This window comes from Enoplosus armatus, chromosome 14 (assembly GCF_043641665.1).
Source record: "Enoplosus armatus isolate fEnoArm2 chromosome 14, fEnoArm2.hap1, whole genome shotgun sequence".
NCBI classification, from domain to species: Eukaryota; Metazoa; Chordata; class Actinopteri; order Centrarchiformes; family Enoplosidae; genus Enoplosus; species Enoplosus armatus.
This window is the reverse complement of record NC_092193.1, coordinates 4,642,824-4,657,773: the sequence shown is the minus strand read 5'-3', so window position 1 is coordinate 4,657,773 and position 14,950 is coordinate 4,642,824. Positions and strand designations below refer to the sequence as shown.

At 41.9% G+C, this 14,950-nt stretch overlaps 1 protein-coding gene across 1 annotated transcript in view; it reads left to right on the top strand.

Moving 5' to 3' along the window:
• Positions 1-14,950, top strand: part of svilb (supervillin b) — a 38,795-nt gene that overhangs the window by 18,677 nt on the left and 5,168 nt on the right. Inside the window, exons 18-35 of the mRNA XM_070918173.1 lie at positions 802-1,324; positions 3,302-3,434; positions 4,943-4,999; positions 6,286-6,363; positions 6,926-7,076; positions 7,733-7,828; positions 8,200-8,280; positions 8,460-8,637; positions 8,736-8,908; positions 9,100-9,255; positions 9,861-9,997; positions 10,577-10,724; positions 10,890-11,035; positions 11,782-11,957; positions 12,557-12,704; positions 12,983-13,262; positions 14,060-14,211; positions 14,508-14,613. Of these exons, the coding sequence (XP_070774274.1) occupies positions 802-1,324; positions 3,302-3,434; positions 4,943-4,999; positions 6,286-6,363; positions 6,926-7,076; positions 7,733-7,828; positions 8,200-8,280; positions 8,460-8,637; positions 8,736-8,908; positions 9,100-9,255; positions 9,861-9,997; positions 10,577-10,724; positions 10,890-11,035; positions 11,782-11,957; positions 12,557-12,704; positions 12,983-13,262; positions 14,060-14,211; positions 14,508-14,613 (2,919 nt within the window). The remainder of the gene's footprint in view (positions 1-801; positions 1,325-3,301; positions 3,435-4,942; positions 5,000-6,285; positions 6,364-6,925; positions 7,077-7,732; positions 7,829-8,199; positions 8,281-8,459; positions 8,638-8,735; positions 8,909-9,099; positions 9,256-9,860; positions 9,998-10,576; positions 10,725-10,889; positions 11,036-11,781; positions 11,958-12,556; positions 12,705-12,982; positions 13,263-14,059; positions 14,212-14,507; positions 14,614-14,950) is intronic.

Below are 14,950 nucleotides of genomic sequence, written 5' to 3'. Positions count from 1 at the left end.
TGTATGATCAATCACATTTCTTCCCTACAAAACCATCAGCATGAGTTTCAGGGAAGAGTACTGGTTACACAGTGGATTTATGGTAATCAAACAATGAGTAAAAATGCATGTAATGAAAACCAATGATTTGGTCACTTCTACTGCATCATCAACCTCTCAAATGGTGGGGGCACCCCTGCAGCTCAGGGGTTAAGACACTGACCGTGAACCAGCCAGCCTCATTTCCTTTCCACTATCATTATCTAATAAATATCAAATAATAGACATACATTCTGGAGCTTCTGTGAATGCGCTAACTAACTAACTAAAGGTGACAAATTGTTTCCTGTGATATATTATGTCAAGTGAGTTTCAACCTGCTGCAAGTAGATTTTAAAGGTCCTTACACCCATGTTACACCCACACAGGGATTTTTTACTTTGGCTGGCTTGGCTGATTTACTTTTCCTATCAATTTTGTACCTTTTAGGGTGGGATAACTTACACGTTTAACTCTCAGTGTTGCACCCAATAGTACCGAACTTCAAGCTGAAGAGTTTGCATTAGTCAAAATAACTGAAAACACCTGTGTGAGTGTGCAGAGCCAGTAACACCTTAGTGAAATAAACAGTATTTGCCTGGTGAATCACTTTTAGTAACAACTTTTTTTCTTAGGAAAATAGCCAGCTCTAATGTAAAGTTGCTTCACTGAATTAAAGATTCATTCTAACGCTTCGTGCCTGATTCTACGCATTAAAAGAAAGAGAAAAGTAAAAGTTTATCTCAGACATCACATGATATGTACTGTTTACTTTTCTTTCAGACTTGCCGGATCATCCTGCGCCACTGAGGCCACTGATAGCTAAAGTGTCATCCAGGACAGTGTCTCACGTTTCAAGCAGCCAGCAGCAGCAGCAGCAGACCAACATCCAGCCTCCTCAAACTCTTCCTAAACCCTTCACACAGCAGCCCCCTCCAACCCAACCAAAACCTCCGTCCGACACCCAGCCGTACTCCCAGCCCTCCCAGCCCCCACCAACATATCCCAAACCTTTCATTCAGTCCCCACAAACCCAGCCCAAACCTCAGGGATTCGTCCAGCCTCTCCCTAAGCCTTACCCGCAGACAGCCCCCCAGCCTCAGCCCAAACCCCAGGTGCCTCCACAGACACCACCCAAACCCCAGTCCTTCCCTCAGGCGCTGGTCAAGTCCCAGTCCCTGCCCCTGGACCACAGCGAGGACTTCAGCAGGCACAGTGTCCATTCTGGAGATCTGCTGTCCCCCACAGAGTCTGGAGACCTACTGTCTGACGGCATGTCCTCCAAACAGATGTCCATCAGGGAGAGGTGAGTGGCAGCTGAAGTCGATGCTAAAAACACATTACTAGTCGGGTTAATTGCTGAGCCCAACTGGCTGAGCTGCCAAGGGCCGATACTAGCTGCTCATTTCACATCATTTAAAGATTACAGACATAATTTGCAAAAGTTACGACAATGGAGCGCTTCTCTGACGCTGTCAAACAGCTTCTCACGTTGTGTTTTGCAATACACGGCCCATTTTGTTAGTTTTGTCCTTGGGCTGCGGACGAGTACTGGATCTAGGAACATTTCCTCCCGGGGCAGAAAAAAAGCTCAATAATAATTATATAACTTTAAAGGCTATTAAAGGCTACTTTTCAAGTAATTCATCTAAATGTGGCACAGTCTGTGTGTGCTGCATTTTCCCTCCTCACTCCCTGTCACGCCCCCCCAACAACAATAAACTAATTTTTAACTACAGAAGGTCATCTCTATGCAAGGTAACCAGTCCCTCATTAAGCATTCAGCAGTACATGAAAATTTGCACAGATGTTCAGCAGTCATATAAGGTATGAGAGATATTGTAAAGTGCTCCTTAAAACTTAATGCATAGCAAAGCTGAAGGCACGAGTCAACCTTTGAAAAGGTTCAGACACTGACGGAGATATTTCGCTGTCTGAGTCAAAAGCCAGCGCCTCGTACATTTACAGCGTTAGACAGAATCATGCAGAAGCCGCCGTCTGCCCGTCCTTGCAGTATATAGGTTTGTTCCACCCACTTACATCTTTGGATGTGGGAGAGATTCATTTTTAGCCTCATTGTGTTTCTCCTCCCAGCCGAGCGGAGAGCTGTGTGGACTGGAGGACTCCTCTGAGATTTAGCAGATTCCTCCTCATGCCCTCATTTCTGCCCTGTCCACACTCGAGCCGCAGAGATGATGACATACTTTCTTTTACCCCTCGGCCATCCTTCATCAGCACTTCTGTAGACCTTTTTCAAGTCACGTTTTCTGGCTGTGGAGCAGAAATCTCTGACCTGGTTTTTCACCCTTGAAGGATTTCTTTCGTATGACCTTCATGGAAATAATGGAAACGCTAATACATACATAATATAATAGAAAAGCAACTATTACATGAAGCACATTATTTGTTCCCTTTATTTAATTATTTTGGAGTTGATCACAAGAACTGTCAGAGCCTAAAATAAACTCCCACAGGTAATGTTTTGTTACTGAGCACATGTGTTTGCAGTGGCAGAGAAATTCAATCACACAGCTAGTTTGTTAACATTCACCGTCAAGTAAACTACTGTGTAATATGACTCTCCCTGTTCCTTTTGGTAATTTACTACTTTTGATCAATTTGGTAAGATAAAAGATCTGGAATTAAAGTTTCACCCTTGAACCTGCCTTAACCAGTGTCTTTTTTCTAACGTTTGAAATTGGCTTTAAATTTGGTAAAATTATTGAGCTCCCGTTGGGTACAATGTTTTTTCTGGTTGCTGGTCTCACCTGTTGGCAGGGATGTGGTTTAATTGTAGTCTGGTGGTTTAATTGCAGTAGTGTAATCTCATAACACTATGATTGAAAACCATTTTCCATAAACTTCCACCTGTAACTGAAAACGTAGAGCAGAATTTAAACATCTTAAAATCCAGTTCTCCTCCTTTTTCTCACTGAAGTAGCTTCAAGGTTGGAAAAACAATTTTGTAGCTCGAGACTACAAGTTTGTGGCTGCACCGTTCCATCAAATGGAAATATAATATATGTCTTATCCATTATTATACACATTTCGCCCGAAGTCATCCCTTCGACATACAGCATTTTGTATCTTTGGAAACTTTGAAACAGAATTTAAAAGACAGTTTAGTGTGTTTCAGCAATGATTGGCTGCACAGCACGAGTTCAGGTGTAATCAGAAACAGAATGTATAAATCAGTGTTAGTTATCAGGCTGTTTTTCATCATGTCAGGTTAGCTTACCTGCCTGCTGCTCTTATTAAAACGTATTTTTCTGTTTTATGTCAGAGTGGCACTGCTGAAGAAGAGTGGCGAGGAGGACTGGAGGAACAGGATCAACAAGAAACAGGAAGTGGTTCAGGTGGCGTCCACCGAGCAGCAGGCTCAGCTATGGGAGACAGATCAGACCTGCCAGAAGAAGGTCAGTCTGATCTGCACGCCACTGTTAATGATGAAAATCATAAATCATATTCACACCCACAATAACCATCATACACATGATACACATGGTTCAGAAACATGAACAACATTTTGTCACACACAATCACGTGGTATCTTATTTATAACATAAACATAACATGCTCTGTATATTGAAAATGAGTGTTACAATGTAGATTTTGTTTATCTTTATCATCAATATGATCTGTTATCATCTAAACTGGTCAACAATTCGTGTCATCTCACTTCAGACTTTTGGAGTTTTCTTTTTTACTTTTACTTTATTCACAGTAAAGTTCATTATAGCAAAACAGCACAAGCAGCAAAATAATTTCCCCAATTTGTGCCTCTGATGGACTTCCTGTTAGTCAATGCTAACATACCAGCCCCACAAACTGGGACTGGCCGTGGGTGAAACTCAACAAGTACTCGACTATACAGGATGCTCCACATGTTGTTCTTTAGTCAACCTTTTCATGTTGTCATTTTGCTTTCACATAAATGCTTTAAATAAAACGGTTTGAATTTGGAAACATTTGGTTAAATCAGAGTTTTATCAGAAATATTTAACAGTTGCTATCTTGTGTTGTTTGCTGTAATGGACTCCATTGTAAAGCTGTGTTTAGTAGAGATCGCTGAAATCTCTGCAATACATCTGGTTATGTTTTAACCCAAAAAATAATGACCAAAAAAAGTGAAAATTAGACCCAAGTTGAAACTAATTTTTCTTCTTTTCACCCTGTTGACCTGCTGCTGTGTTGTTTCCTTAGTGGGAGCTTATGTTAATATTTCTGGGATCCTGAATTTAAAAAATACATACATTTATCAGAAATGTTACCCTTCTGTTCTGGGTATAATGGTTTAGCAGCTTTACCAAAGTAGAAAGAGTAAACACAAGTGCCACATTTCATCCCCCATCCTTCATGGTTACCATGCCAGCTCCTGTCCCCGCTCTTTTAGCTAAGTGCTCCTTTCATTTCCTCCTTCAGCCCATCTGTTGTTTGAGCCCAGTGGTCCAGATCAGTGCAGCATCCAGCCCCCGTCAGCTATAAACCAGGAAGCATATGGGACAGTCTGCTTGTAGAATTAGCGGTCTGGGGTTTGGGGAATAGATTCTCCTTTTTTTACGAGATCAGATTTGGGTAAGCTCCAGGCTAAGTTTCAATAAGGACTTTGAAAGCTTATTTGACAGAAGGAAATGGTTTAAGAATCTCTAATATGTATTTATATGCATCTTTATTGGTTTAAACAGCAGCTAGAATTCAATTTATAAGCTCAAAGAGCCTCTAATTTCTGGATTTACACTTTTTCCTGTAGCTCATCTACTTCACATTAGTATTCTGTTGGGGCGAAACTGCCTGCTTAAACCCTGGATGGTAATCCTCCAGGCAGTCTCACCCCTAAACCCATTAGAGCAACAATGGCTGCCCCCCCCCCCCGCCTGCCCCCCACCCCTCTGACGGAGTACTTCCCCTGTGTTTAACCCCTCAGGAGGAAGGGGTGGTCGTTCAAGACTCCTCCACTGTGTCTGTGTCTGAACAGCTGTGGGTAAGATCTGTTGGCGGCCGCACACCAATCCCAAACCAATCAGCTTTGTGTAGGACCTGTGTTGTCCAATCACAGCTTTGTGTGGACTTTGTGTGAGCCTGAATCTGTGGGTCTTTGGGTGCTCTTCACTTGCAGAGTCTGTATTGCTGCTGAAATGGTGGGATGGTAGTTGGAAAGTTGCTGATGCTGGAACTTTTCCAAGCTTTCTTCAGCTTTTTGCTGATTCTGTCTTAAAGATGCATTAAGTACTCAAACTAGTCTGAAGAATATTAAGTGCAAATCAATTTGGTTTTGGCTTTTTAATTAAAACTGTAACAGATTCTACTTTCTCCAGACATTATACCACCAGGGCCAGCAACATCTGTAGTTGTCTGTGATGGCTCTACATTTTTACAGTTTCATAAAAGAGTGAATACAAGCATTGTTGCTTTTTTGGCTTGAGAACAAGTTTGTGTTAAGTTAAAAAAACACAAGACAAGTGAAGATCATGTTTATTTTTTAGTGCATTTATTGTTGCTGTTTTCCTGTAAAATACTGGATCATTTTAACTCGTAAAGCCTCTAAAAATTATTCAAATTACAGAATCTGAGAAGGTAAAAAATCACTCTTTCCTTGGTTGAACTCACCTTTGATGAGAGTTTGTGAGTTGACTTTGTAATACACGAGTCACAAGCTAAAAAGGTTGGGAACCCCTGGTATAGATTATATAGATATATTACATTTTAAGACTAACTATTACTTAATGCACCTCTAAGCTTCAAGCTGTGTTTTCACTGCACCGGTAATTTAATATGTGACTTTCTGTGCCTTTGACAAGCTGTTCCTGTCTCAACTTACAAAGTACCAGAGGGAGCGTGGCTTTGTTACTAACAGTAGAAATGGGCATTGTATTCAAAGGCCTCTAATGAGTGCATTTTTTTTATTTGGGAATGTAATTTAATTTAATTCACAAGCAGTCAATTTTAACTTTTGAAAGGCTTTTATAATTTCTTAAAGATAACAAATTGATATTTAAATTGTACATGTATGATCCAAAAACATTTAAATGTGTGATTTTTTTTGTGATGTTTTGTTTATTTTGTATACATCATTGTTGTTTACAGAGCTTTTAGATTAGGTTTGGAAGTTGAAGAATAGCGAGTAGTTTGTCATGTTGCATTCCCAGTTTCTGGGCTTCTCGCCTTTGCATCCCTCCTTTATCTTCCTTCATCTGCATGCCCGTCGTTTTCTCATTTCCTCCTTTCCTTTCCTTTCTTTTACCTCCCCATACACCTCTACATCCTCAGGAACCTGTCTTCTCTTCCACCTTTTCTCCTACTATCTCCCTCGGCCAAAAGTGTCAGTATATTGACCATCACAGTCAGGTAAGGACATGCACTTGGCACGCTGGAATGCGTTGCATGCACTGGAGTCTTATCTTTTCTGCTTGGTTTGCAGCGACTGGTGTGGAGGGCGCTTTGGGTGCCGTTGAGTTTTATTTGGATCTGACTGCATGAGTATAACAAAGAGAGTAAAGCCATCACTCGACATAAAGTCGATTATACAGGCTAGAAAGGACATGCACCCCGCACGCTTGAGTGCGTCAGATCTTTTTATATCTGCTTGGTTTGATACTGTGGCTACATGAATTATTGCTCCTGAGGGACGTGTGGAGTCACATTAAGTTATAGTGAAGCTGTGTGACAGGGGATTTAGTTCTCTTACTCTTGGATAGTGGATCCAGTTGTGTCTGAAAGGTTTGGCACCATGATCTCATCTTAAACCTGTTTATAAAATAACTCCAACATGACTGAAAATAACCTGAAATTGTATCTGACAGTCAGCCTCATTGGACCGAGTTTATTGCCTTGCATGCACGACTTGGCACTTTAACTTAATAGTCTTTCATAATTTGATCATTTGTTTGATTTCCTCTGGTCTGTGCAGAAGGTGGGAGAGGAGATCCAGGAGGCCCAGATGACCATTGAGGAGAGAAAACAGATGATTTCCATTCGTGAGGATGCCTGGAAGACAAAGGGCAAAGGAGCAGCTAATGACTCCACCCAGTACACTGTGGCCGCACGTATGGTCAAGAAAGGTCAGTGCACAAACCTGCTGTTATCCACCATCTCCACTCAGGTGTGCACCATTTGAAAATGCCACTGGGGATGATTTTCATACATAAAATAAACCCATTTTATTAGACTAAAATGTCCTACAACAGACAGTCATTGTTCCCCATTCTCTCTGCCTAACCCTAATTCAGGTTTATTTCCCAGTAATAGATTTCGATGCCCAGTATGATCATTTATGGACAAAACTTAAGAGTAAAAGTGTCTCCTGTCTCCTATCAAACGCTCCTCTGTGTGTGCGGATGCCTTAACATCTTCTTAACAGGGGTTTAGGTCACATTAAATGATTTTCTAGTCAAAATTCAGGTTGTTTCTTCTAGTGCTGCAAAGTTGCCCACTGCAGTTTCAAAAGAGACACGTAATATCAGAGCTGAATATAAAACACAACATTTAAATAAATTATGTTGTGATTTTTGTCTTTTTCTTTTGAGAAATTGATAATATTTTAATATAAATAAGGATTTTTTCAGAAATAGTGGTTAAACTCGTTGATTTTGAATACAACATGACTAAACCACCAATGGAGATTGAAATATGTGTTATTAGATGTAAATAATCATTGGGATATACAGGAGCAGACAGGAGGTTATCTGTCTTATCTCGTGTGAACTTGTGTCCGCAGGCCTGGCAGCCTCCTCCTCAGTTATCAGTCCCATCCTGTCGCCGGTCTCCACCAAACTCAAGGGCAGCACGCCTGCTGTCAACAAACCACAAGAGGGTGAGACAGATTTTGCGAGTCTTGTGTCATCACCGCCACCTCAGCTAAAGAAATCCCAGTCAGAGGATTTTATCAACCAGTGTGGTTTAAACAGAAATGGATTAAAGTTCATTTTCACATTAGCTGTTCCTTCAGCCAGACGTGAACAGTACTTTCACTTTTAAGCGTATACAACATGTACTGCACAATACATGTATTTACAAAAATCATTAACACAAACTCATCAACAACACACAAGAAAAAACATCTCGCGAACAACTTAAAAACAATCGTAATGAAACAGACCCAATGATGTACATTTTTTAGTTGGTTAAAGATCATTTAATCTTGTGTGCGTCACCATTAGTGAGACTGAAATGTTTCATTTGTAGAAATTGAGGCCAAACCAAACATGGAATCGGATAAGAAACTAGACAAGTTGGAGAGCTTCTTGGGACGTCTGAATAGCAAAGGTATGTACTTCCTTTCTGACTTTCAGCTTGTCAAGTGATATTTCTATTAAGCAAAGAATCTGATGGGGGTCTGCTGAGCACGTGGCAGACCTTCATCACACCTGAACTACACATTTTACAGTTTTATTATTGTATTAGGGCCCAGTCTAGTTTCCCTTTTGTTTTTCTTTGTTGATCAGTGGCAGGTCTTCAGGAAACCACCATCACAGTCACAGAGAAGGCAGTGAAGGAAGTGATGAAGCTGGATGACGAAATCTTCTCCAAGTTCTACAGACGCGTTGCTGAATTTCCCCGCATGCCCACCAGGATCGAGATCAGTGAGGATTTTGACACCATCTTTGGTTCTCAGGGTCCAAAGTAAGAAAATGATAAAGGTTCTAATGGACGCAGATAACTCAAACATGCGACACACTACCTGCATGTATGCTCATACACATGCTTTTCTCACTTCCCAGGTTGACTTCGGCCATGGTGCAGCATAAGCGGTCGGTGCGTCCGTCCAGGAACGTCCAGTCGTCCAGAAACCCTCTGAAGATGCTGGCAGCCAGAGAGGACATCAGACACGAGTACACCGAGCAGAGACTGAATGTGGCGCAGCTGGAGAGCAAGAGGATGAAGGCTGAGAAGTGTGAGCGCCGGGAGGACGGCCTGTGTTTATGTCATGTTGTCATGTTGTTTATAGTCAAAAATCCCAGTGGGAAATTGGAAACTGACTTGTGTTTACAGTAGCGATTTTAAAGTTTAATGAAGCATTTATGTTTTTTTTCTACCCCCTGTAGGTCTATACTTGTATAAAATGTGTACTCTTTCCCATTGCAGTGAATAAAACCTCCGAGTACTCTGAGGCCGCTCTGGCAGGTCTGGCCAGCAAAGAAAACTTCAGCAGCGTGAGTCTGCGCAGCGTCAACGCCTCCGAGCAGATGTCCAACAACAGCGCCGTGCCGTACAAGAACCTCATGCTGATGCAGATCAAAGGTAAGGATGACATGTTGTGTGGCTGGTGTTACCTGCATGACCCCTGCCGCCATCTTTTGAAGTTCCCTCCCTGCCACTTTCTTTACTTTCAGGGTTTAGACTGATGATGGATGACAGAACGGTCCACTGACGATCTGTATATGATTATGTTCAATTATTATTTTTGGGGGGAAAGATAAGTACTAATGGACTAAACACACAACGTGAAGGAATAGTTTGATTATTTGGGAAATGCAGCCTATTTCTTGACTAGGAGCAGTTGCTAGGCAACCAGTGGAGATTCCAGGAAGTAACTGCTCCCAGCCAAGAAATAATCCAGCACATAACCGCCCATAGAACAGCAAAGTGTTGTTTTTACACAAACAAGATGTAACATGTTGATTAGTGAACTTTAGAGGTGCTGGGAGGCGGACTGTTTTACCTTCATATAGAGCTAAGCTAACAGCCAAGCTAACTGGCTGTTTGCTGTAGCCTTATATTTACAGCAAAATGAGCATATTTCCCAAAATGTCAGGACTATTTTAATCAGACAGAACTGATAAACTCTAAAAGGACTGAAAGGTGTACCTCGGCAGATTAATAAAGTCGACCTTTATTCTCTGCAGGTCGTCGTCACGTTCAGACCAGATTGGTGGAGCCGAGAGCTTCGTCGCTGAACAGCGGCGACTGTTTCCTGTTGGTCACTCCAGAGCACTGCGTCGTCTGGATAGGAGAGTTCTCTAATGTCATCGAGAAGGCGAAGGTGAGTGCCGTACCTGCAGAATTACAGACGGTGCTTCATACTCTAGAGTTTTGGTTTGGATTCCAGCATCAAGGCTACTGTTGTAATATTGGCGTCTGAACAAAGATGATTCATTGATGATTCTACCTCATTTCCATTCCTGCACACACACACACACACACACACACACACACACACACACACACACTGGCACATACACCCATCTGTGCTCCTCATCCAACACATGCTTTCAGGCTAGTCTGCAGCTCTTCTATTTCCCCACAGGAGATCTGTCTAGACACTTTCTAATAAACATTTGTTTTTCTACTCCGCCTTCTTGTTCAGTGCTGTTTACTTGTTTTATTATGATTTTATGCACAAAAAAACAAACAAACCCACGTGTCTTCACAGCGAGCTTGGTTTGTCTTCAGTATCTGACTCATCTGTTAATTGTACCTTTTCTCAGAGTTTGTGTATAAATGTGAAGCAGGATGTTGTAGAGGTCAAGAAAAGTCAAAGAGCATGAGACACGCACAGCGCATAGACATCATGTCACCGTTCTTAAAGGCCAAAAAACAGATCTTTGTTTCCTGCCTGTAGGCAATAGATTTGGCCACCTTCATCCAGACGAAGAAGGACATGGGCTGCAGGGCACACCAGGTGCAGACCATCGAGGAAGGGGTCAACGCACAGGGTCCAGATACCCAGCAGTTCTGGACAATCCTAGGAGGACAGACCGCTTACCAGCGTAAGACATGAGCCCCTAATACTCAGATTTGACAAGAAGGTTTCGGTTGTTGGATTGTTTTACAATGCGTGTACGGGTACCCTGTTAACACTGATTGTTTTCATGCTGTCACGCTGATGTGCGGCTCATTATATGTATATATATATATGTGTGTCTGTGCTATAGCGGCAGGTCCACCTGAGGAGGATGAGCAGTTTGAGAATGCCATCGTGGAAACCAACTGTATCTTCAGACTGCTGGATGACAAGCTGGTTCCTGATGATGACGAGTGGGGGAAGGTTCCTCGCACCTCCCTGCTGGCGTCCACGGAGGTCAGTTCGGACTTTCAGCATCCTTTGCTTTCTTGTTTTTATATTTGAATGGAAAGGATGCGCTGTCCGTGTTTTTAAGCTGGATTAGATACATATCATATATATTGTGAGTAAGAGTGGTGCCTTTTAACTGGCACTGTTCAACTTTGCTTACAGTTGCTCTCTGACTGACTGTGGAAGCAGTTTTTTCTGTTGTAAATAGCCTCATTACACCAGAATGTAATGCAGCATCAACACTATATAACTTGCCATCGTGCTGTAATATAATTAAGTTTAAAAGTATCTGATGGTGGCCTTTTCTTTTAAGGCACCAAGCTCTGAATATCAATATGTTTAATATTTCAGTTTTTTTTTAAGGGGAGCTCTTTGCTTCAAGCTGTTTTTAATTTGTTGCTTAGCAACAGCAGGTGCCATGGCGAGCACCTCTTACATCCATCTGTGCACTGCTGCTGCTGTAAAAATGGGCTCAGGACACTGGGGCTCACACCCAGGAGTGCACTGCAGTTACTTTCGTTTTCATGTTTAGTGTTTTTATATTTCGCTATTGGTTTCTATTGTACTAACTCTCTGTACGGTATTACATGCACGTAATATGGATGGATCTTGTTTTAAAAACTTGAAGAGACCTACTTATCGATTAGCGTTGTTCACATGCTGCATAGCTTTGCAGTGTTAGCTAATATGAACAAACAAAAACACCTCGCCTATGCTTTCCCGTTGTTCTTGTTGTGCTGTGCATGCTGCAGGTGTTGGTGTTTGACTTCGGCAGTGAGGTGTATGTGTGGCACGGTAAAGAGGTGACTCTGGCCCAGAGGAAAGTGGCCTTCCAGCTCGCCAAACACCTTTGGAACGGGATGTTTGACTACACCTGCTGTGACATCAACCCGCTGGACCCTGGAGGCTGCAACACACTCATACCCAGGTGGGAAACACACACACACACACACACACACACCCACACACTCTTGTTGAACTCTTCAATAAATGGTTGCCTTATGTGGATTAACATTTTGTCCCTAGATGGTAGGTGAGTCCCTATAATGTGACTGTGTGAACGCATTTATGTCCAACAACAAGATTATTACAAGTACACACACGCACAAACACATTTGTATTTTTGTCAGGCCCTTCATTACTATAAAACATTCCCCACCTCCCCAACACGACCTACAACCATCACATCAGCCATCTGTAGCCCGAAACCACATTCTGACCTTAGCCATAAAAACAAGTCCTACACTTCAGATTGGAGAAAATGTCCTCTTTTTCCAAAGATGTCCTCACTGTCAAACTGAAACTGGTCCTCACAAAATACATGTTCAGAAGACACAAACTCTTTTACTTTGTTTACTTTCCCCTCTGCGCTTCTTTATATTGTATTACATATTGTATCTAAAAAACAATAGCTGACATAAAAAACACTCTAAAGAGCATTGCCTAACTTCATGTAAAGCTCTGATTTAGCATAGCATAAAGTTTAATCATCATCTTCGTCTCCTTTTCTTTGTGTCTCATTGACAGGAAGGGCCAGGGCCGTCCTGATTGGGCGATATTCGGCCGGCTGACAGAGCACAACGAGACGATCCTGTTCAAGGAGAAGTTCACGGACTGGACCGAAGCAAAGTCGCCAACACCAAAGGAAGGCTGCGAGCTCGTACCTGAGCAGAAGGTGCAAATCCCAACACCCGTGTGTTCGTTTATTAAACTCAGTCTCAGTTAATGTTGCCAGCTTACACACTGGGATCAAAGCAAGGAGAAGAGAGCATATACCTTTGAGTGGATGCTGTGCAAACATGATAGAGCAGAATGAGAGCATGTGTTACTACTGTCAACTGAAATAGTAATAAGAGTTATTCTACCTGTTACATCAGATGAAAGTTGTCATTATCACCCGTTAAGATTTACTTTCATTATAAATCTGTGATCTTTGCCCCTTTTCTCTCTCAGGAGGCCCCGGGGCGAGAATGCCGGCCTTACGACGCCACCCTGATGCTGCCCGTCCTCCAGTCGTCCATTTCCACCATCTTGGACGGGGTAAATGTCGGCCGCGGCTACGGCCCGGTGGAGACCGAGGACCACATGAGGACTCAGCAGATCAGCACGGCGTCGGTGGACGTCTGGCACATCCTGGAGTTCGACTACAGCCGTCTGCCACGCCAGAGCATCGGCCAGTTCCATGAGGGAGACGCCTACGTGGTCAAGTGGAAGTACATGGTCAGCACCTCAGGTCAGTCACCGTGGACCTGCACCTGTGTTTGCTACGAGAGGCAGATTACAGCCTCTATATAAACAGAAGGAAACAAATGTTCTGTAACAGCAGCTGCATTCAACTCAAAGTTCTGGTAATTAATCATAATATTTGTGTTTTGGCACTTTGGGTAACAGCAAGTTACAAAAACTGAACAGATAAGAGTGAAAACAAAACAGCAAGCTATTAAAAATAAATGTGAAAAAAAAATGAAAGGCGACAATTACTGCAAAGTTATGCATCTTGGATGAGTCATGAAATGTCAGAAGTCTAGTTGCTTTGAAAATCTACAGTAGACTGTTTTGATTATAGAAATAAATAAAAGTCTGTTTCAGTGTTTGTAAAACTCAACAATACATTACTCAAAGGGGGAACATTAATTCAAAAGCATTACATTTGGAAGAAGTCTGCACAAAATCTTTAAACTAAGTGCTTTCTCATGCTCAGAAGTAGTCAAATACACAGACACACAGAAGTCAACAATAGAGAGGTATACACAATTAAATACAAAATATTTTGTAATATATTATCTATATATATGCAATAATAATAAGTAATATATATATATATGTAATGACATGTCATTGTCACAAATTACAACCGCATGTCACCCCACAAACAGTAAAAAGTATGCAAGCAGGATTCAACCTCGATGTTTTAGTAACTACAGCTTACATTTTTAAGATTTCATAGTTCACAGGGAGATAAAATCGACTCTGCAGGATTGATGATTCAGAGTAGTTTGTTCATTTTGTTGTTGTGAATGTGTGTCCCAGTGGGTCGTCGGCAGAACCCCGAGGCGAGGAGCAGCGGGCCGGGGAAGGAGAAGTGCTGCTACTTCTTCTGGCAGGGTCGACACTCCACCGTCAGCGAGAAAGGAACGTCGGCGCTGATGACGGTGGAGCTGGACGAGGAGAGAGGGGCACAGGTACAGGAGACGAGGCTTCCCACCAGCCAAACAATCAAAACAGACACTAAATATGAGTCCAACAGAAGGTCAGATGTGGTCATTTTTACGCATTTTATCGTCAGGAACTTTTGCCCCCAAATTCTTTCCAAAAAAAAACACTTCTTTTCTTGTGTTTCTTTTCATTTCGCTGATGTAAGAGTAGGGTTGGACATCTGGAAGGGGAACAACAACTTGTTTTTTATGTCAATAGCCTACTAATTTATAGCATCATAAGTTAATGATATTCAGAGGTTTCCCGTGTCTGTGTGTTACAGGTTCAGGTGCAGCAAGGAAAGGAGCCTCCATGTTTCCTGCAGTGCTTCAACGGAGGGATGATCGTCCACGCTGGCAAGAGGGAGGAGGAGGAGGAGAACACTCAGAGTAAACGCTTTAACAATTCTGCTTTTGTTCTAGTTGTTTATCTGACACATTATTGACATTATTTACTATTTTACCAGGACAATAGTCTGTAAAAGGACAAGTAGATTAAGTTAGCCACAGCCAAAATCTGCAGAGAGTAGCTTCTTTTTCATCCATTTCTGTATTAACATTTATTTATTACATTTATTATTATAAAACGTCAGCTGCTGAAGCTTCCCATCTTATAGCCTGTCTACCAAAATATTTCAAGTGGCAAGTTTCAAGTTATGAAAGAGAAAGCAATAAACAGTATATCTGACAATAATTCAACTCTAAATTGGATATGTAGCATTCTTAA